The 21,833-nt window shown below is 48.7% G+C and overlaps 1 protein-coding gene across 3 annotated transcripts in view; it reads left to right on the plus strand.

Annotated features, from left to right (window-relative positions):
* plekha7b (pleckstrin homology domain containing, family A member 7b) overlaps window positions 1–21,833 on the plus strand; it is a 293,659-nt gene that overhangs the window by 154,891 nt on the left and 116,935 nt on the right. For all 3 annotated transcript variants that reach the window (XM_078414956.1, XM_078414957.1, XM_078414959.1), the window contains exon 4: window positions 14,326–14,409. In XM_078414956.1, coding sequence (XP_078271082.1) covers window positions 14,326–14,409 — 84 coding nt within the window. The remainder of the gene's footprint in view (window positions 1–14,325; window positions 14,410–21,833) is intronic.

Raw genomic sequence — 21,833 nt, forward strand, 5'->3', positions numbered from 1 at the left:
CTTCATTCCACATAACTGCTACTGTATATCCGGGATATAAATAACAAAGTGAATTTGGCAAAATTAAATTGAAATTGATTGAAAGACACTGCTTGGAAACAGGCCTTTCGGCCCATCGAGTCCACGCCCACCATCGATCACCTGTTCACACTGCTGAAGAAAGGTCTTGACCTGAAACATTACCCGTTCCTTCTCTCTGGAGATGCTGCCTGACCCGCTGAGTTGCTCCAGTATTTTGTGTCTACCCGTTCATACGGGTCCTATATTATGCCACTTTCTATATTATCCACTCCCTACACATTAGGGGCGATTTACAGAGACAAATTGACCGACAAACCCGCACATCTTTGGGACATGGGAGGAAGACAGAGCACCCGGAGGAAAGCCACTGGGTCACAGGGAGAGCGTACAAACTCCACAAAAAGACGGCACTCGGCTGGATGGAACCCTAGTCTTTGACGCTGTGAGACAGCAGATCTACCCGCTGCACCACGATGCCACTTTTAGCTCAGGAGCATGGTGAAGTAGTGTTAAATTGTACAGCACGCGGTCAGAATCATCGACCAGTGGTTCCAAGAAAATGTTCAATTCAGTACAGTAGCAGTGGAATACAAGTTCAGGCAACAAGAATCCAAGAAAGCTTGTCTCAGTAATGGTGACCACTTTCATTTCACTGCACATCGTGTGTGTGTATGTGACAAATAAACTTGACTTGACTTGACTTGACTAGAACTACCCAGTTGTAAAATGTCTTATCGACTTAAGACACAACATAAAAGCTAGTGCCACTTGCCCGCGTCTGGCCCATATACATCAATAGACAATAGACAATAGGTGCAGGAGTAGGCCATTCAGCCTTTCGAGCCAGCACCGCCATTCAATGCGATCATGGCTGATCACTCTCAATCAATACCCCGTTCCTGCCTTCTCCCCATACCCCCTCACTCCGCTATCCTTAAGAGCTCTATCCAGCTCTCTCTTGAAAGCATCCAACGAACTGGCCTCCACTGCCTTCTGAGGCAGAGAATTCCACACCTTCACCACTCTCTGACTGAAAAAGTTCTTCCTCATCTCCGTTCTAAATGGCCTACCCCTTATTCTTAAACTGTGGCCCCTTGTTCTGGGACACCTTTCCATCGACACCTTTCCATCCATGCTGTTGTGCGAGTGTCTTTTTAATGTTATAGTCCCTGCCTCAACTAACTCATCTGGCAGCTTGTTCCATACACCCACCACCCCCTGACGTTTCCCCTCAGATTCCTATTAAAACTTTCCCCTCTCATCTTAAAACTCTGCCTTCTAATTCTTGAGTAAAAGTGTGCATTCACCCACTCTTTCCCCATATGATTTTATGCATTCCTCTAAGATCACCCCTCATCCTCCTGCACTCCAAGGAATAAAGTCCTCGCCTGCCCATCCTCTCTCTATAGCTCAGGCCCTCCAGTCCTGGCAACATCCTCCTCAATCTTCTCTGCACTCTCTCTAGCTGAACGACATCTTATAGCAGCATGACCAAAAGTGAACACAATACTCTGTGCAACCTCTCCAATGTATTCTGCACCTGTAACACAATGTCCCAACTTCTGTACTCCCCTCACCTGTATCAATCTGTTACCTGCCAGCTTTGTCCTGCCTGTCACTATTCGGTCAGTGTCAGAAGTCCCCCCTCATCCTTCTAAACTCCAGCGAGTACAGGCCCAGTGCTGATAAACGCTCATCATATGTTAACCCAATAATTCATGGGATCATTCTTGTAAACCTCCTCTGGACCCTCTCCAGAGCCAGCACATCCTCCGATATGGCGCCCAAAACTGCTCTCAGTGCTCCAAATGCGGCCTGACCAGCGCCTTATAGAGCCTCAGCATTACTCTCCCTAGCATTACTCTCCCCAGCATTACTCTCCCGTGCATTATATCCCCAGCATTACATCCCCCAGCATTACTCTCCCCAGCATTACTCTCCCCAGCATTACTCTCCCCAGTATTACATCCCCAGCATTACTCTCCCCAGCATTACATCCCCAGCATTACATCCCCCAGCGTTACTCTCCCCAACGTTACTCTCCTCAGCGTTACTCTCCCCAGCGTTACTCTCCCCAGCATTACATCCCCAGCATTACATCCCCCAGCGTTACTCTCCCCAGCGTTACTCTCCCCAGCGTTACTCTCCCCAGCGTTACTCTCCCCAGCGTTACTCTCCCCAGCGTTACTCTCCCCAGCGTTACTCTCCCCAGCATTACATCCCCAGCATTACATCCCCCAGCGTTACTCTCCCCAGCGTTACTCTCCCCAGCGTTACTCTCCCCAGCGTTACTCTCCCCAGCGCCCGTCCATTCACTGTAAAGGTTCTGCTGGTTGGGTAATGATTTTCAGGCCATGCGACCTAGACTGGTGGATATGTAACTGTATAAGAAAATAACTGCAGATGCTGGTACAAATCGATTTATTCACAAAATGCTGGAGTAACTCAGCAGGTCAGGCAGCATCTCGGGAGATATGTAACTGTTCCTGATAGCCGTCAACTCCCTCCACACGATAGGGACGATTAGGATAGATAATAAATACTGGTGATTCCATTGAAGTTTACAATCTGTGAATAAATGACCAAACAGAGAGGGAGAGACACACGAGGAAGTGCAGATGCTGGAATCTCGCGATGAACACCAAGTGCTGTTGGAACTCAGCGGTTCAGGTAGCATCTGTGGAGGACATGGGCAGGTGAGGTACCTGGAGTCAGGTCCCTTCTTCACACTCTGGGGTAGAACATGGTCAAAGCAAGGTTTTGTTGTGTAGTTCCGGATCATGCTGCCGCAGTGGCAATGCAGGGGGCTGCACTGATGTTTAGTATCGGACTGTAAAGGTAAAATACTTCACCGCGCTAAAGACCCGGGTTCAATCCTGACCACAGGTGCTCTCTGTATGGAGTTTGCACGTTCTCCTGTGATCGTGTGGGTTTTCTCCAGGTGCTACGGTTTCCTCCCACATTCCAAAGTCGTACAGGTTTTGTAGGTTAATTGGCTTCTGTAAATTGTAAATTGTCCTTGGTGTGTAGGATAGTGCTAGTGTAATGGGATCGCTGGTAGGCGTGGACTCAGTGGGCCATCGGGCCTGTTTCCACGCTGTGTCTCTCAACTAAACTAAACTAAATTGTCCATGTGTCATTCATTGTCCAAAGTGTAAATTTACAAAGTTATTATATCATTCTTCATTTTCCTGCTGTGAAATACATGCAACATGTAATTTACATCTCCGGTTCACTGCTGGTGAACTGTGCTCCATTTCTGGTTAAATCTTACTGAAGGGAATGAGGTGTGACGTTAATTTCCTCGGCATTTTACCCTGATGGAGGTTCTCGCAGAAACTGGTCTAGCAAAGTCTCAACTGCAGATGAACCTTTTGTTCTCATTCCTCCAAATCAGAATGTTTCTCTCTTGAAAAATCCATTGAGAAATGTTCCATGCTTGACTTATTTTTTTCTAAATAAGGAATTGAAAGAAATGGTTCATATTTATAGATGACAATTTTGCTGGTAAAATCGTTTAAGATGCCGTGTCTTATTCTCTGACTATATTCTGGGCTGGAACGGTTGAAATTAGAGCAGTGTAATGGCGCAGCGGGTAGAGCTGCTGCCTCACAGCGCCAGACACCTGGGTTCAATCCTGACCTTGGGTGCTATCTCTAAGGAGTTTGCATGTTCTCTCTGTGACCATGTGGGTTTCCTCTGGGTGCTCTGATGTCCTCCCACATCCCAAAGATGTAGGTTAATTGGCCCTCTGTAAATTGCCCCCAATGTGTAGGGAGTAGATGCGAAGTTGGGGTAACATTGAACTAGTGTGAACGGGTGATCGATAGTCAATGTGGACTCGGTGGGCCGAAGGGCCTGTTTCTATGCTGTATCTTGCAATCAATCAAAATAAGTTTGAGACTTCAAGCAGCACTAAATCCATAAACAAATGTAGAATATGGAAGGCTCGTAATTGATAGATATGTGTCTTTAGGGATTGCTAGAATCAGAAAGGCACAAGGAACTGCAAATGCAGGAATCTAGAGCAAAATGAAAAGTGCTGGAGGAACTCAGGCAGCATCTGTGGAGGGAATGGACAGACAGACTTTTCTGGTTGGGCCCTTCTTCAGGCCATAGGGCCAGAGAGCTTTGCAGCACGACACAGGCCCTTCGGCCCACCTTGAGCATGCCACCAAGATGGTATACTGGGCTAATCCCATTTGGCCCATAGCCCACTATATCCTTCCTGTCCATACAGCCAATGCTGCTTAATGTGGACGGGTAGGTGTTGGTGTGCATCTTTAGTAAACATGAATTTCACTTGACCGGTAAATGAAATAATGGCGATGAATGTTTTACAGGGGCAGGTACACTGCACTGATGTACACCGTCACAAAGCAAGCAATGCATTTCTCTGTCTAAACGTATTTTGAAAAATCATCATTTACTTCATAAAAACTCTGAACCTGGAATTGATTTGATCTGCCCTTTAGTTTTGTACAGATGGATTAAAGAGTGCACTTGATCAAAGCTACCAAGCTGCAAGGACCAATTATGTTTGGTGTGCTTCTGCCAATTTAAGCATTGTTAATGTTTACTTGGTCGAGCAATATGTGGAAGGGCTCTTGTGTTATCGGACTGAGTTGATGAGAATTAAGGACTTCTGCAGAAGCAGAACGTGAATGCAGATCGAGGGGTCAGCATTCAGATGAGTTCATCGGAGAAACATGTTTATCTTGCCACATTGTGCAAGATGTGCATGACAGTGCGTGCTCGAAATGCCAATGTTCAGGGTGAACAGTTGAAGGTAGACACAAAGTGCTGGAGTAACTCAGCGGGTCAGGCAGCATCTCGGGAGGGAAGGAATGGGTGACGTTTTGGGTCGAGACCCTTCTTCAGACTGATGTCAGGGGAGGGAGTGGGACAAAGATAGGATGTAGTCGGGGACGGGAGGACTAGTGGGAGAACTGGGAAGGGGGAGGGGATAGAGAGTGAAGGCTGGGACTGGATAGACTTGGATAGATTTGGATTGTTTTCTCTGGAACATCGGAGGTGTTGGAGACTTGCTCGATATTTTTTAAATTATGAGAGGATTAGCGAGGGCAGACAGTCTGAATCGTTCTTTCCCCAGGGTGGAAATGTCAAAGACTAGAGGGCACGGCTTTAAGGTGAGAGGGGCAAAGTTTAAAGGAGATGCACGGGGCAGGTTGTTTTATGCAGAATGGTGAGCGCTAGAACGCGCTGCCAGGGGGAGTGGTTGAGGCAGATACGGTAATGGTGTTTAAGAAACGTTCGGATAGGTACAGGGATATGGAGAAGAAGAGCCAGTCTGAAGAAGGGTCTCGACCCAGAACGTCACCTATTCCTTTTCTCCAGTGATGCTGCCTGTCCCGCTGAGTTACTGAGTTTCGTGTCTGTCTTCGGAGGATCATGTGCAGGCAGAGATGATCAGTTCATGTTCAGCACAGACATTGTGGGCTGAATGGCCTGGATCTTGACACGAAATATCACCTATCCATGTTCTCCAGAGATACTGCCTGACCCGCTGAGTTACTCCAGCACTCTGTGAAACGTCACCTATCCATGTTCTCCAGAGATGCTGCCTGACCCGCTGAGTTACTCCAGCACTCTGTGAAACGTCACCTATCCATGTTCTCCAGAGATGCTGCCTGACCTGCTGAGTTACTCCAGTACTTAGTTTATTTTTGTGTATTAACCAGCATCTGGTTCACACAAAGGGTGGTGGGTTTATGGAACGAGCTGCCGGTGGAGTTATTTGAGGCAGATCCTATCGCGACATTTAAGAAACATTTTGACAGGTACATGGATAGGACAGGTTTAGAGGGAGGTGGCCAAACGCAGGCAGGTGGGACTAGTGTAGATGGGATATGTTAGTCAGCATGGGCAAGTTGGGCTGAAGGGCCTGTTTCCACACTGTATCACTCTATCTGAAGTTCTTTGTTTCCTGTTGCTGTGCTGTTCTATGTTCCAGTACTGAAGTATGATAATGAATAACTTTGTACTTAATTTTACAAAGTTGTTTGGCGAAAAGCCTCTTTGAAGGGAAGGGTCACTGAACTCAAGGGCTGTTCCTGGTGTTTGTTTCTGTGAAAGCTGTTTTACTTCACCTGAAGTAATGTGACACCCACAAAGGTTCCTGAGGACTCAGTGCTTTAGGGCAGCACGGTGGTTCAGCGGTAGAGTTGCTACCTCACGGCGCCAGAGACCTGGGTTCCATCCCGACTGCGGGTGCTGTCTGTTCGGTGTTTGTACGTTCTCTCTGTGACTGCGTGGGTTTTCTCCGGGTGCTCTGGTTTCGCCCACACTCCAAAGACATGCGGGTTTGTAGGTTAAATAGCTCCTGTAAAATTATACGTTAATTGGCTTCTGAAAATTGTCCCTCGTGTGTAGGATAGTGCTGGTGTGCGGGGCGGTAGTTGGTCGGTACGAGCTCGGTGGGCCGAAGGGCCTTTATCCGCACTGTATCTCTAAAATCTAAAGACTGTCTCTCAAGCAGTTTACGGGGCAGGATGAACCTTGGCATTCTTACTGGTGTTGTGAGTATATCTGAAAACTATTCCTTCACCATTGTGCAGTGTCTGCAGATTTCTGCTTTTGTCCGGTGCAGCAATATACAGCTATTGAAAGTTTCAGAGAACATGTTGTCTTGAATAATAAAGTTGGTATGTGTTGGAAGGAACTGCAGATGCCGGTTTATACCGAACATAGACGCAAAGTGGTGGAGTAACTCAGCGGGTCAGGCAGCATCTCTAGAGAAAAGGATGGGTGACATTTTGGGTTGGAACCCTTCTTCAGAATATTCAGAATTCAGAATTAAAATTGTGATGTTGTTTAGTTTAGTTTAGTTCATTGTCACGAGTACCGAGGTACAGTGAAAAGGTTTTGTTGCGTGCTAACCAGTCAGCTGAAAGACAATACATGATTACAATCAAGCTGTCCATTGTGTACAGATACAGGATCAGATCTGAGGGGAAATTAAGTAGATCATTGTTAAAGTAAGAAATATTGCTGTAGGAGGAGAGATTTAAAATGATGGAGCGATTGTAACGTGTGATTGCAGATTTGTGACCAGCACACAAATGTTGTGCTCAGAAAGGCAGATTTAGTGATGTGATTTGCATTTGCATTTTACCTTGCAATGCAGAAATGTTTTTCCACCAATGTGGGATAAATGCTGCAGTACCAGCGACCCCGGTCAAATCCCAACCTCATAATGAAGACTCTTTGCTTTACTGTATAGCAATAATGTTGGAAATTCTTGGCAAACTTAATTGGTTTTTGGAGGCTATCTTTAGACTTTAGAGACACAGTGTGGAAACAGACCCGTTAGCCGAACTACTCCGCGCCGACCAGCGATTCCCCCATCCCACACACCAGCGACAATTTAAACGTAGTCATACCACACAGAACAGGCCCTTCAGCACAAATCCTCAGTACTGACCAGAATGCCCCATCTAAGCTAACGCCATTATCCCATGTTTGGCCCATATCCCTTCGAAACCTTTCCTATCCATGTACCTGTCCAAATGCCTTTCAAATGTTGTTGAAGTACTGCCTCAACGACAACTTGCTCGATACATCCACCACTCTCTGAGTGAAAACATTGCACCTCAGGTTCCTGTTAAATTTTTCCCCTCTCACCTTAAACCTCTGTCCTCTGGTCCTTAATTCTTCTGGCCTGAGTAAAAGACGCTGTGCATTCACCCTATCTGTTCCCCTCATGGTTTTATACACCTCGATATGAACACCGCTCATTCTATTGAGGAATTGGCAATAGACAATCGACAATAGGTGCAGGAGTAGGCCATTTGGCCCTTCAAGCCAGCACCTCCATTCAAGGTGATCATGGCTGATCATTCTCAATCAGTACCCCGTTCCTGCCTTCTCCCCATACCCCCTGACTCCACTATCCTTAACCTAGGTCCCAGCTTGCCCAACTTCTCCCTGTATCTCAGGGCCTCAACACCTGGCAACATCCTCTTAAATCTTTCCTTCACCCTTTCCAGTTTAATGGCATGGTGGCAAAAAATGAACACAACACTCCAACTGCGGCCTCACCAACGTCTTGTACAACTGTAACATAACGTCCAACATCTATACCTAACAGGCTGGCTGATCATCTCAGCATTTTTGTAATAATCAAGTCATTCATTTTTTTAAAAACAAGTGGCACAGTGGCGCAACTGGTAGAGCTGTAGCCAGTGACCCGGATTCAATCCTGACCTCGGGTGTTGTCTGTGCGGAGTTTGCACGTTCTCCCTGCGACCACATGGGTTTCCCCCAGGTGCTGCGGTATCCACCCACATCCTAAAGACGTGCGGATTTGAAGGTTAATTGGCTTCAGTAAATTAGGTCATAAGGTCATACTCATAAGTAATAGGAGAAGAATTAGGCCATTCGGCCCATCAAGTCTATTCCGCTATTCAATCATGGCTGATCTATCTATCCCTCCTAACCCCATTCACCTGCCTTCTCCCCATAACCCCAGACACCCATACTAATCAAGAATCTATCTATCTCTGCCTTAAAAATATTCACTGACTTGGCCTCAACAGCCTTCTGTGGCAAAGAATTCCACTGATTCACCACCCTCTGACGAAATAAATTCCTCCTCGTCTCCTTCCGAAAGGAACATCCTTTAATTCTGAGGATGTGACCTCTGGTCCTAGTCTCTCCCACTGGTGGAAACATCCTCTCTACATCCACTCTATCCAACCCTTTGCCCCTAGTGTGCGGGTAGTGGATGGAAAAGTGGGATAACTTAGAACTAGTGTGAAGGGCTGATGTGTGATCGGCGTGGACTTGGTGGGCCGAAGGGCCAGTTTCCATGCTGTATCTCTAAACTAAACAAATCACTAAAAACCCTGGTGAAATGGGCAGGAATTCATCTAGGCAATGTTTACGAATTAAGTTCTGTGATGAATAATTGAAGCATAAAACGGCAAAGAATTTAAATATATTTCAATGTAATATTTGTATGTTGTGACTTTAACTTTAGACAGTGGAATTTAATATATTGGGTCATTTCAGTTCTACAAAGAGCTGATTAAAAAATGCACTTTCATGAAAGTAAATGTAATTCTAGAGATTTCACTCAAGTTTCTTGGGTGAATTGGTTTCTGCTGTGGATGGACAGATATGTTGGCACCAGAATGCGGTTTATTTCTGCTAATCAGCTAATGCCAATTCAGCAGCTACTAAAATCAACATTTTCTTTATCTAATTAAACTCTTCCTGTTATCCATCTCCCCAATAAAAATAATATATAATTAAAAAAACCCCGTTGTATTCTCTGTAACGATAGGTATTGAGTGGAGACCTGACAGAAGGATGTAAAGTTGTGTGGGGCAGAGGTTGGGAATAAGGACAGTCAGACCCCCCCCCCCCCCACAGGATGGAAACATCACACTAGAAGGCATAGCCTTACGATGAGAAGGGCAACGTTTAAAGATATGCAGGGCAAGTTTTTTTGCACAGAGGGTGGTGGGTGCCCGGAATGCCATGCCAGGGGTGGTGGTGGAGGCAGATACATAGTGGAATTTAAGAGACTCTTTGGTACATGGATATGCAGGGAATGGAGGGATATGGATCATGTGCAGACAGAGGAGATGAGTTCAACTGACAAAATGCTTGGTACAGAACCTATTGGGTCTGTTCCTGTGCTGTACTGTTGCATGTTCTATAAGCTTGTGATGATTCCATCAGGGCCCAGCATGCACCACAGCCTACAAAGAAGGTTTGATGCATTGAAAACTGCTTTCAATACCTGCACTTCATGTTCTCGTGAATGCTTTTCACATCTGCTTTAAAATTAAATTCCAAAATCAAGGCCTGGTAAAATTATTACTGATTTCCACAGAAACCCGAAATTCATAGAACACAGAACATAGAACAGTAGGGCACAGAAGCAGGCCCTTCGGCCCACAGTGTTTGTGCTGAACATGATGCCAAGATCATCTCCAATCTTCCAACCTAATCTTCAATCTTCCTACTTCCTAATCTTCCTACTCCAATCTTCCATGTACCTAAATTCCCTGCACATCCACATGCCTATCCCAAAGCCTCAAACACCACCACCGTATCTGCCTCCACCCCCACCCCTGGCAGCGCGTTTCAGTCCCCCACCCCCACCCGTGGCAGCACGTTCCAGACCCCCACCCCCACCATCATCCCTGGCAGTGCGTTCCAGACCCCCACCCCCACCATCACCCCTGGCAGTGCGTTCCAGACCCCCACCCCCACCACCACCCTTGGCAGTGCGTTCCAGACCCCCACCCCCACCACCACCCCTGGCAGTGCGTTCCAGACTCCCACCCCCACCACCACCCCTGGCAGCATGTTCCAGGCCCCCACCATCACCATCACCCCTGGCAGTGCGTTCCAGACCCCCACCCCCACCATCATCCCTGGCAGTGCGTTCCAGACCTCCACCCCCACCCCTGGCAGTGCGTTCCAGACCCCCACCTCCACCATCACCCCTGGCAGTGCGTTCCAGACCCCCACCTCCACCATCACCCCTGGCAGTGCGTTCCAGACCCCCACCCCCACCACCACCCCTGGCAGCATGTTCCAGGCCCCCACCATCACCCCTGGCAGCATGTTCCAGACCCCCACCATCACCCCTGGCAGTGTGTTCCAGACCCCCACCCCTGGCAGTGCGTTCCAGACCCCCCCCACCCCTGGCAGCGCGTTCCAGACCCCCACCCCCACCCCTGGCAGCGCGTTCCAGACCCCCACCACCCACTGTGTAAATAACGCTCTTCAAATGTACAAATAGACCAGCAACACAGAACCGATATTCAAAACCGCTGAACCATAAGTGACAAATTCTTCACCCTGTTTTAATGTCCTTCTGATAAATTGCTCAGTAGGTTTTTGTGGTTACTAAATACTACACTGAGCAGAAAATGTGTCATGTGTATTAATAGAAGCATCGTGGCAGCTGAATCTAATGACACAATGCACATTCCTGCATTAGTTTAGAGATACAGCGTGGAAACAGGCCCTTCGACCCACTGAGTCCACGCGGACCAATGTCACCTGTACACTAGTTCAATCCTACACACTCGGGACAATTTATAGAAGCCAATTAACCTACAAACATGCACGTCTTTAGCATGGAAGCAGGCCCTTCAGCCCAGTGAGTGCGCGTCGACCAACGATCATCCCACGTACAATAGCACTATCCTACGCACAATTTACAATTTTATTGAAGCCAATTCACCATACAAACCTGCACATCCTTGGGATGTGGGAGGAAACCGGATCACCCAGAGGAAACACATACGCTCACAGGGAGAACATACAAACTCCACACACAGACAGCACCCGACGTCAGGATCGAACCCGGGTCTCAGGTGCTGTGAGGCAGCAGCTCCACCCGCTGCACCACTGTGCCGCCTCCTGCAAAGAAACGGTTCAGCATGTTCTGTGAGATGCTGGGTAAGCCTAACACTTACCAGTAGAACTGTGAACCCCAATGATTCTGTGGCTAATGACCTCACGGAATAACAAGGAAAAAAAGATAACCAAAACATTGGTGAGGCCACAATTATAGTGTTGGGTTTTGGTCACCATGTTATAGGAAATATGTTGTTACACTGGGAAGGGTGGCCGAGGAGATTTACATGGATGTTGCCAGGACTCGAAGGCCTGAGCTATAGGGAGAAGTTGAGCAGGCTCGGACATTATTCTTGGAGCGCAAGAGGATGAGGGGTGAACTTATGGAGGTGTATAAGATCATGAGAGGAATAGATAGGGCAGATGCACAGTCCTTTCCCCAGAGTAGGGGAAACAAGAACCAGAGGACAAAGGTGAAAGGGGAAAGTTTTATTGGGAACCTGAGGGGCAACTTTTTCACACAAAGGATGGTGGTTGTTTGGAGTGAGCTGCCAGAGGAGGTAGTTGAGGCAGGCACTATAACAACATTTGAAAGACTTTTAGAAAGGTACATGGACAGGAAAGGTTTAGAGAGACATTTGGACAAGTTACATGGATGAAAATGTGGATATGGACCAAACGTGGGCAGGTGGAACTAGTGTTGATGGGGCATGTTGGTCGGTGTGGGCAAGTTGGGCCACTGGGCCTGTTTCCACACTGTATCACTCTATCACTCTATGGCTTCTGTGCCATTCTTAATTTTCCTCTCATTGTTCCACCAACCATTACAGATCTGAAGAAATGTCCCGACCCAAAACTTTACCCATCATTTTTTCTCCAGAGATGCTGCCTGACGCGCTGAGTTACTCCAGCACTTTGTGTCTATCTTTGGTATAAACCAGCATCTGCAGTTCCTTATTTCTATTTAACAGATCTGAACTGTTATATGGCCCAAGCAGACATTTCCAAATATAAAATTAAAGTTTCAAAGCAGAAAATCTATAACCTGGAGTGTGTTCAGTTTATATATTTTAAAACTAGGAAGAATTCTTTCCCCACGACACTACTGTGGAGGGGCTATGTTTATTAGGCTCAGACTACAGATTTATTTGGAACCTCTGCTCCTGTTATGGAAAATAACAGCTCTTGCTAGCATTATAAATTGATTTACAAGTAAGGTTGCCAAATGTCCTGTATTAACCGGGACATCCCGTATATTCGGCTAAATTAGTTTGTCCCGTCCGGGACCGCCCTTGTCCCATATTAGGCCCGGGGGAGGGGGGCGCTGTAGGCCCGAACACTATCGGCCCGGGGGAGCGCTGTAGGCCCGGACACTGTAGGCCAGGGCACTGTAGGCCTGGACACTGTAGGCCCGGACACTGTAGGCCTGGGCACTGTAGACCAGGGCACTGTAGGCCCGGGCACTGTAGGCCCGGGCACTGTAGGCCCAGACAGTGTAGGCCCAGAGGCCCAGGCGCCGCCTGACGGAGGTTGCAGAGCAACCCGCCTCCCGGCCCAGGTGGCTGCCATTGGTCGAGCGGCCCCCAGGCCTACAGTGTCATTTTTCAATATTGAGTAGGATAATAACTTTTCAAACCTTGAATTTGAGTTGTGATGAAAAGAGTAATGTTCAAATTGGGTAAGAGAGAGATGATTCACAATTTTTCTCAGGGCGGTGCAGTGGTGCAGCAGGTAGAGCTGCTGCCTCACAGTGGAGCAGCAGGTAGAGCTGCTGCCTCACAGTGGAGCAGCAGGTAGAGCTGCTGCCTCACAGCACCGCAGCAGGTAGAGCTGCTGCCTCACAGCACCGCAGCAGGTAGAGCTACTGCCTCAGCGCCAGAGGTCTGGGTTCATTCCTGACCTGGGGTGCTCTCTGTATGGAGTTTGCATGTTCTCCCTGTGACCGCATGGGTGTGCTCCAGGTGCTCCGGTTTCCTCCCACACTCACCTAATTGGCCCTCTGTAAATTGCCCCTTGTGTGTGGGGAGTGGATGAGAAAATAGAATAACATAGAACTAGTGTGCAGGCATGATCGATGGTCGGTGTGGGCCGAAGGGCCTGTTACCATGTTCTATCTCTAAAGTAAATTAAATTATCGACTGAAACCTTGGTTCTCGTATAGTTTAGTTTATTGTCACATGTACAAGGTACAGTCAAAAGCTTGTTGTTGCGTGCTACCCAGTCAGCAGAAAGGCAATACATGATTACAATCGAGCCGTCCACAGTGTGCAGACACATGATAAAGGGAATAACCTTTAGTGCAATGTTATAGTCTGATTAAAGAGAGTCCGAGGGTCATCGATGAGGTAGATGGGAGGTCAGGACTGCTCTGCTGAGATTCCTCTTCTCTCTTAACATCTGAGGCAGACGGCCAAAGCAACTGAGGGTGGAGGAGGGAGGGAGGGGGGTGGGGCGAGGAGGGGGGCATCAGCTGATCAATAAATGTCAGTCCTGCTGGTTATTATGCTGGAAGATATTTACAATGAACCCTGGGAGGAGCCTTTTTGGTGCATCAGTTCATGCATAACTTCAGAGTTAAACAGCTCGGACTTCAGAAGCTCGTGATTTGTGTTACGGAGTGCTCGGGCTTGTAAAATGGCTAAGCAGTGTTGATCGCTCTGTTTTAATGCTGCTGGTGGCTTCGTAACATTTAAATTATTGGCATTTTTTTCAGCTTAGTGGAAGGTCAGAGTTCTGCTGCTGATCGTACGCATCGTCATGAGCGTAAAGCGGGCACCCACGCGGTGCGGTGAACTGTTGTTAGATTCAGCACACGTGTGCTGAAATTGGAATGGAATATCCAAGTAGGAGGTGCCTTTTACTTGGGAAATCGCCCCGTGATGAATAAGTGTTAGATTAAATAAGAGCAACATGCTTCAAGAGTGATAAACTGGTGCTAATTATGTTTGTGATTTATTGCAGCCATAATCAACGGCAGACGTCATTTAGACATCCACTGACTGGGCAGATTTCTCCAGACAACATTGAGTTCATACTAACGGAGCAGTAAGTGTGGTGTGCACAGTGAATGAATGAATGAATAGGTTTATTGGCCAAGTATGCATATACAAGGAATGTGCCTTGGTGCTCCGCTCACAAATGACAACACAAACATACAGTTAATAATTAAGAATAAAGCCTAAACACATCAAAACAATAAGGATACAACATTACGGTCTAAACATGTGGGTGAAAATAAACCAGAGCAAAAAAGAGACTACAGACTTTGGTTATTGAGTAGAACTATCACTTGTGGAAAAAAGCTGTTTTTATGTCTGGCTGTGGCTGCTTTGACAGTCCGGAGTCGCCTTCCAGAGGGAAGTGCTTTGAAGAGTTTGTGGCCAGGGTGAGAGGGGTCAGAGATGATCTTGCCCGCTCGCTTCCTGGCCCTTGCAGTGTACAGTTCGTCAATGGGGGGAAGGTTGCAGCCAACAACCTTCTCAGCTGCGCGAACGATCCGTTGCAGCCTCCGGATGTCGTGCTTGGTGGCTGAGCCAAACCAGACCATGATGGAGAAGGTGAGGACGGACTCAATGATAGCTGTATAGAATTGGACCATCATTGCCTGTGGCAGATTGTGTTTCTTCAGTTGCCACAGGAAGTACATCCTCTGTTGGGCCTTTTTGACTGTGAAGTCGATGGTGCCCCCCATTTAAGGTCCCTGGAGATGATGGTTCCAAGGAACTTAAATGACTCCACAGATGTGACTATGGTGTTGTTGATGGTGAGTGGGGGGAGGGGAGGGGGGATCTCTTCGGAAGTCTACAAATAGTTCCACTGTCTTGAGAGCATTGAGCTCCAGGTTGTTGCGATGGCACCAGGACAGCTGTGTCACTTCCCGTCTGTAGGCAGATTCCTCCCCATCCTGGATCAGTCCAATCAGGGTAGTGTCATCCGCAAACTTGAGGAGCTTGACAGAGGAGTGTGTGGAGGTGCAGTCATTGGTGTAGAGAGAGTAAAGGAGAGGGGACAGTACGCAGCCTTGCGGTGCTCCTATGCTGAGGGTCTGCGGGTCCGAGATGTGCTTTCCCAGCCTCAGCCCAGGTGCAGTCGTTGTTGTAGTGGCACGGGTACATCGGGAAGGTATTGCAGCTGAGACTGTCCAACTTGATTTTAGAAGCAAATATCACAACTGCCTCTGATTTAATTGATATTGAATTGAATTGAAAGATGCAGCGTGGAAACAGGCCCTTCAGCCCATCGTGTCCAGTCCTGCCATCGATCACTCTGTCTATGCACTAATTCTAGAGATCAGGAACTGCAGGTGCTGGTTTGCCAAAGAAGACACAAAGTGCTGGAGTAACTCAACGGGTCAGGCAGCATCTCTGGAGAACATGGATAGGTGACTTTTCGGGTCGAAACCCTTTTTCAAACTAAAGGAGAAGGGTCCCGACCCAAAAGTCACTTATCCATGTTGTTCAGATTTGCTGCCTGACCTGCTGAGTTCCTCCAGCACTTTGTGCCTTTTTACTGTGCACCAACATCTGCAGTTCTTTGTGTCTACATAAAACTTTCTATTCTGTTTAATGATCTTAATGATATTAAGTGATAGGAGCAGAATTAGGCCATTCGGCCCATCAAGTCTACTCCGCCATCCTATTTTGGCTGATCTATCTCTCCCTCCTAACCCCATTCTCCTGCCTTCTCCCAGTAACCCCTGACACCCGTACTAATCAAGAATCCATCTAGCTCTGCCTTAAAAATATCCATTGACGGCCTCCACAGCCTTCTGCGGCAATGAATTCCACAGATTCACTACCCTCTGACTAAAGACATTCCCTCCTCATCTAGATGTGATCTCTAGTCCTAGACTCTCCCACTAGTGGAAACATCCTCTCCACATCCACTCTATCAAAGTCTTTCACTATTCGGTAAGTTTCAATGAGGTCCCCCCTCATTCTTCTAAACTCCAGCGAGTACAGGCCCAGTGCCGACAAACGCTCTTCGTATGTTAACCCACTCATTCCTGGGATCATTCTTGTAAACCTCCTCTGGACCCTCTCCAGGGCCAGCACATCCTTCCATGGGGCCCAAAATTACTCGCGATACTCCAAATGCGGCCTGACCAGCGCCTTATAGAGCCTCAGCATTACATCCCTGTTTTTGTATCAGACTGAAGACTACTGCTTGTGTTTAGTGTTTCTGGACAGATCTGCCAGTGCAGGGCAAGTTGAGTGAAGCCACACATGTACAGACCCACTTAGGACAGTGCTGGCAGGAAAATATATACAGATGCTCCTCGACTTACGATGGGGTTACGTGCCGATAAACCCATCGTAAATCAAAAATATCGTAAGTCGAAAATGCATTTAATACACCTAACCTACCAAACATCATAGCCACGTTACCCACCAAACATCATAGCCACCTAACCTACCAAACATCATAGCCACCTAACCTACCAAACATCATAGCCACCTAACCTACACAACATCATAGCAACCGTACCCACCAAACATCATAGCCACCTAACCTACCCAACATCATAGCTACCTAACCTACTGAACATCATAGCCTAGCCCGGGAAAAGATCAAAATTCAAAATCCGGTGTACGGTTTCCACTGAATGTGTATGGCTTTTGTACCATCGTAAAGCCGAAATATCGTAAGTCAAGGCATCGTAAGCGGAGGAGCGTCTGTATACTATAATTAATGGCTTAAAATCAAGATGTAGCTCCCGTGACAGCTCAGACAAGCAGCAGTTCTGGTTTTGTTTTTGATATACAACATGGAACCCACAGATTAGTGTAGAGATATTGCGAGGAAATGGGCCCTTTGGCCCATCAAGTCTGCCTCAACCAGCAATCACCCGTACACTAGTCCCACTTTCTCGTCCACTAGAAGATAGACACTAAGTGCTGGAGTAACTCAGTGGGACAGTCAGCATCTCTGGAGAGAAGGAATGGGTGACCTTTCAGGTCCAGACCCTTCTTCAGACACGAAACCCGTAACCCAAAACATCACCCATTCCTCTCTCCAGGGATGCTGCCTGTCCCGCTGAGTTACTCCAGCACTCTGTGCCTGTCTTTGGTTTAGACCAGCATCTGCAGTTCCTTCCTACACTTTGCATCCACTCCCTGCACATTAGGGGCAATTTTACCGGAGCCAACTAAACTACAAACCGTCGTGTATTTGGGATGTGAGAGGAAACCAGAGCACCTGGAGGAAACCCACGGGGTCACGGGGAGAACATGTAAACTCCACACACACAGCCAGCACCTGAGGTCAGGATCAAGCCCGGGTCTCTGGCGCTGTGAGGCAGCAGTGAGGCAGCAGGTCTACCCGCTGCATTGTTGCACCACTCATGGGAATGAGAATTTCAGTTTGTACTTCCAGAATAAACACTATGAACTATTGAAACCATTATTTGGGTTTGGTCACGCTATTCTAAACTAACCAGTTGATTGCAAAACCAAGTTTTTTTTCTTTGAGCAGGAAGTGCTTGAACACAGAGCATCGGAGTGTGTGGGGTAGGGTTGCCAACTTCCTCACTCCCAAATACGGGATAAAGGGTGACGTCACCGCCCCGCGCCCCACGTCACCTCACCCAGCCAGCGGCCACGTGCTCCCGCTCCACCAATGGCGGCCGCCCAGGCCGGGCGGGGTGAGGTCACGTGGGGCGCGGGGGAGGTCACGTGGGGCATCCTTTGTCCCTTATTTGGGAGTGAGGAAGTTGGCAACCCTACTAATACGGGACAAGGGCAGTCCCGTCAAACTAATTTAGCCCAAAATACGGGATGTCCCGGCTAATACGGGACAGTTGGCAACCCTAGTGTGGGGGAGAGGAATGTTATAACAAAGGTGCAGTGTCTGGCGTGCTGTGCTATGGTTGCATTATTGCCCAATGCACATTACGCAGTCATTCTTCATTCATAACCTGATTTGAATGGAACCCTTCCCAAGCATAACATTTTAATGCAGTAAATGGTGGATGAGAGTGGATGACTGTTTACATTTGTGTAGTTTAGTTTAATTTAGTTTAGAGATACAGCATGGAAACAGGCCCTTCAACCCACTGAGTCCACCCTGACCATCGATTACCCATTCACACTAGTTCTATGTTATCCCACATTCTCACCCACTCCATACACACGAGGGGCAATTTACAGAGGGCCGCATGTCCTTGAGATGTGGGAGGAGATCGGAGCACCCGGAGAGAACCCATGAGGTCATAGGTGCAAACTCCACGCACAGACAGCACCCGAGGTCAGGATGGAACCCGGGTGTCTGGCGCTGTGAGGCAGCGGCTCTACCACTGCCGCTGCCCAGTGTGTTCTTGGTGTTGAATGTCGCTCTAGGTATAATCGTGGAACATCTGGTGTTTGTGGTGAGTTGATTCTTCAATCACCTCGATTTTCTGAACAGTCTGGCTGATACCGCTGGGAAAAGCCAGGAGTCTTTATGTGGGCACAACGAGCTGTCCGTCGGGGAATGTTGCCGACTGGCCCGCTGCAGACTGCAGGAGTACATGCTGAGGAAGCTCGGGGCAGCCAACGCCAAGGCTCTGTGGGGGAGGACCACAGTCTAGGGTCCTTCTGCTGCTGGACATTGGGGGGCAGAGTGTGGTGGGGACATCCCTCAAACAAGGGAAGGGATGTCACCCTGGCGGGGGGGTGGGGGGGTGGGGAGGCACATGGGTGGCAAGTGTGGGAACAAGAAACTGCAGAAACTTTGTCCATCTCACCTTAAACCTTGGCCCTCCAGCCTTTGGCAGAGTTAGATTTAGCTCTTCGGGCTAAAGGAATCAAGGAATATGGGGAAAAAGCAGGAACGGGGTACTGATTTTAGATGATCAGCCATGATCATATTGAATGGCAGTGCTGTCTTGAAGGGCCGAATGGCCTCCTCCTGCACCTATTTTACTATGTTTCTATGTTTCTATTTCCACCCTGGGGGAAAGAAAGTTTCTGACTGTAGATAGACAAGAAGCTGGAGCAACTCAGCGGGTCAGGCAGCATCTGTGGAGAGAAGGAATGGGTGAGGGTTGGGTTGGAGACCCTTCCTATACATGTTTCTGACTGCCCACCCTGCCTGTGCCTCTCATAATTTAATATACTTCTGACCTTTCACTTGTAAAAGATGAACCCGCTCGTCTTTTAAAGAAATAAAATTGTGGTCTTGTATTGATATCAGCATCATTGACAGTTAAATATTGAAAATTCTGGGAGTAAAAGGTGAGTATTATTGGAGTTGAAGGGTAAGCACTGATGGATGGTGTTGATGTTGGAGAGTGGGTGGGGCAATAGCACATCACGGCAGCTGCAGGCACCAGTAATGCTGCCCCTGAGAACAGGCACGGCCTCTGTCATGTCCCATGCATTTGGTTGCTATGGCAGCAGCGGATGTAGAATACACGCACCAGGTACACAGCAGCTACGAGTCAGATACGTAGGTGAGGACCACACTTACTTGCTGCTGCCGAAGAAGATCGTGCATTCAGCGTTGTGGTGACAAGGAGTTAAGCTGTGAGTCGTACTCCTCTGTGAGCTGATGCTTCAGATTGGAAGTGAGTCAAGTTACACCTTAATCTTAAATACTGATGTTAACATGTGAAGCTGATCTCAAGAAAAGAGACAAAGTGCAGGAGGAGTAACTCAGCGGGTCAGGCAGCATCTGTGGCGTGACGTTTCGTGTCGGGACCCTTCTTCACGCCTGATCTCAATCTTGCTTTCTGCATCATTTAAAACAAATCTTTGATTAGTTTGTGCAAATATAAAACCATGTTGTCTGGATTAGAGTGTATTAGCTACAAGGAGAGAGACAAAGTGCTGGAGTAACTCAGCGGGTCAGGCAGCATCTCTGGTGAACATGGATAGGTGACGTTTCACAGAGTGCTGGAGTAACTCAGCGGGTCAGGCAGCATCTCTGGTGAACATGGATAGGTGCTGTTTCGGTTTGGGATCTGACCCACTGAGTTACTCCAGCACTTTGTGTCTTGTGAGCTGTGTGCTGTGTGTGTGGAGTTTGCACGTTCTCCCTGTGACTGCGTGGATTTCCTCCCACATCCCAAAGACATGCGGGTTTGTAGTTTAAGTGTAGGGTATCCAACTGTCCCATATTAGCCGGGACATCCCGTATTTTGGGCTAAATTGGTTTGTCCAGTATGGGACTGTCCTTGTCCCGTGTTAGGTCCGGACGGCGCTATACGCCCGGACGAGGCTGTAGGCCCGGATGGCGCTGTAGGTCCGGACGAGGCTGTAGGTCCGGACGAGGCTGTAGGCCCAGATGGCGCTGTAGGTCCGGACGAGGCTGTAGGCCCGGATGGCGCTGTAGGCCCAGATGGCGCTGTAGGTCCGGACGGCGCTGTAGGCTCGGATGGCGCTGTAGGTCCGGACGAGGCTGTAGGCCCAGATGGCGCTGTAGGCCCGGACGGCGCTGTAGGTCCGGACGAGGCTGTAGGTCCGGACGGCGCTGTAGGTCCGGACGAGGCTGTAGGTCCGGACGAGGCTGTAGGCCCAGATGGCGCTGTAGGTCCGGACGAGGCTGTAGGTCCGGACGGGGCTGTAGGCCCGGACGGGGCTGTAGGTCCAGACGGGGCTGTAGGCCCGTACGGCGCTGTAGGCCCGGACGGGGCTGTAGGTCCGGACGAGGCTGTAGGTCCGGACGGGGCTGTAGGTCCGGACGGGGCTGTAGGTCCGGATGGGGCTGTAGGCCCGGACGGGGCTGTAGGCCCGGACGGGGCTGTAGGGCCGGACGGGGCTGTAGGCCCGGACGGGGCTGTAGGCCCGGACGGGGCTGTAGGCCCGGACGCGGCTGTAGGCCCGGACGAGGCTGTAGGCCCGGACGGGGCTGTAGGCCCGGACGGGGCTGTAGGTCCGGACGGGGCTGTAGGCCCGGACGGCGCTGTAGGCCCGGACGCACTGTAGGCCCGGACGCTGTAGGCCCGGACACTGTAGGCCTGGACACTGTAGTTCAAGGCACTGTAGCCCCGGGGCTGCAGCAGTCCCGGACAGGGTAGGCCCAGGCACCGCCTAATGGAGGTTGCGTGGCATCCCGCCTCCCGGCATGGTCGGCCGCCATTAGTGGAGCGGGAGCACGTGGCCGCTGGCTGGGTGAGGTCACGTGGGGCGGGTAACGGTAACATCACCTTGTCCCTTAATTGGGAGTGAGGAAGTTGGCAATCCTAGTTAAGTGGCCCTCTGTAAATTGCCCGCAGTATGTAGGGAGTGAATGGGAAAGTGGTATAACATAGAACTGGTGTGAACAGGTGATCAATGGTCGGCATGGACCTGGTGGGCCGAAGGGCCTGTTCCCATGCTGTATCTTTCAACTCTAAATCCGGTGAAGTCCAGAAACTGGACATATCATGAAACAACTAGAAAATTCTTTCAATGCTTGATCCTATCAGTGGTATTTCAGGTTTTATTTTTACAGTCAGTTCCACTTCATTACCTTTTCTGAAACAAGCTTTGTATGAGTTGATTATCCTG

Source organism: Rhinoraja longicauda, chromosome 18, assembly GCF_053455715.1.
Source record: "Rhinoraja longicauda isolate Sanriku21f chromosome 18, sRhiLon1.1, whole genome shotgun sequence".
NCBI lineage: Eukaryota > Metazoa > Chordata > Chondrichthyes > Rajiformes > Arhynchobatidae > Rhinoraja > Rhinoraja longicauda.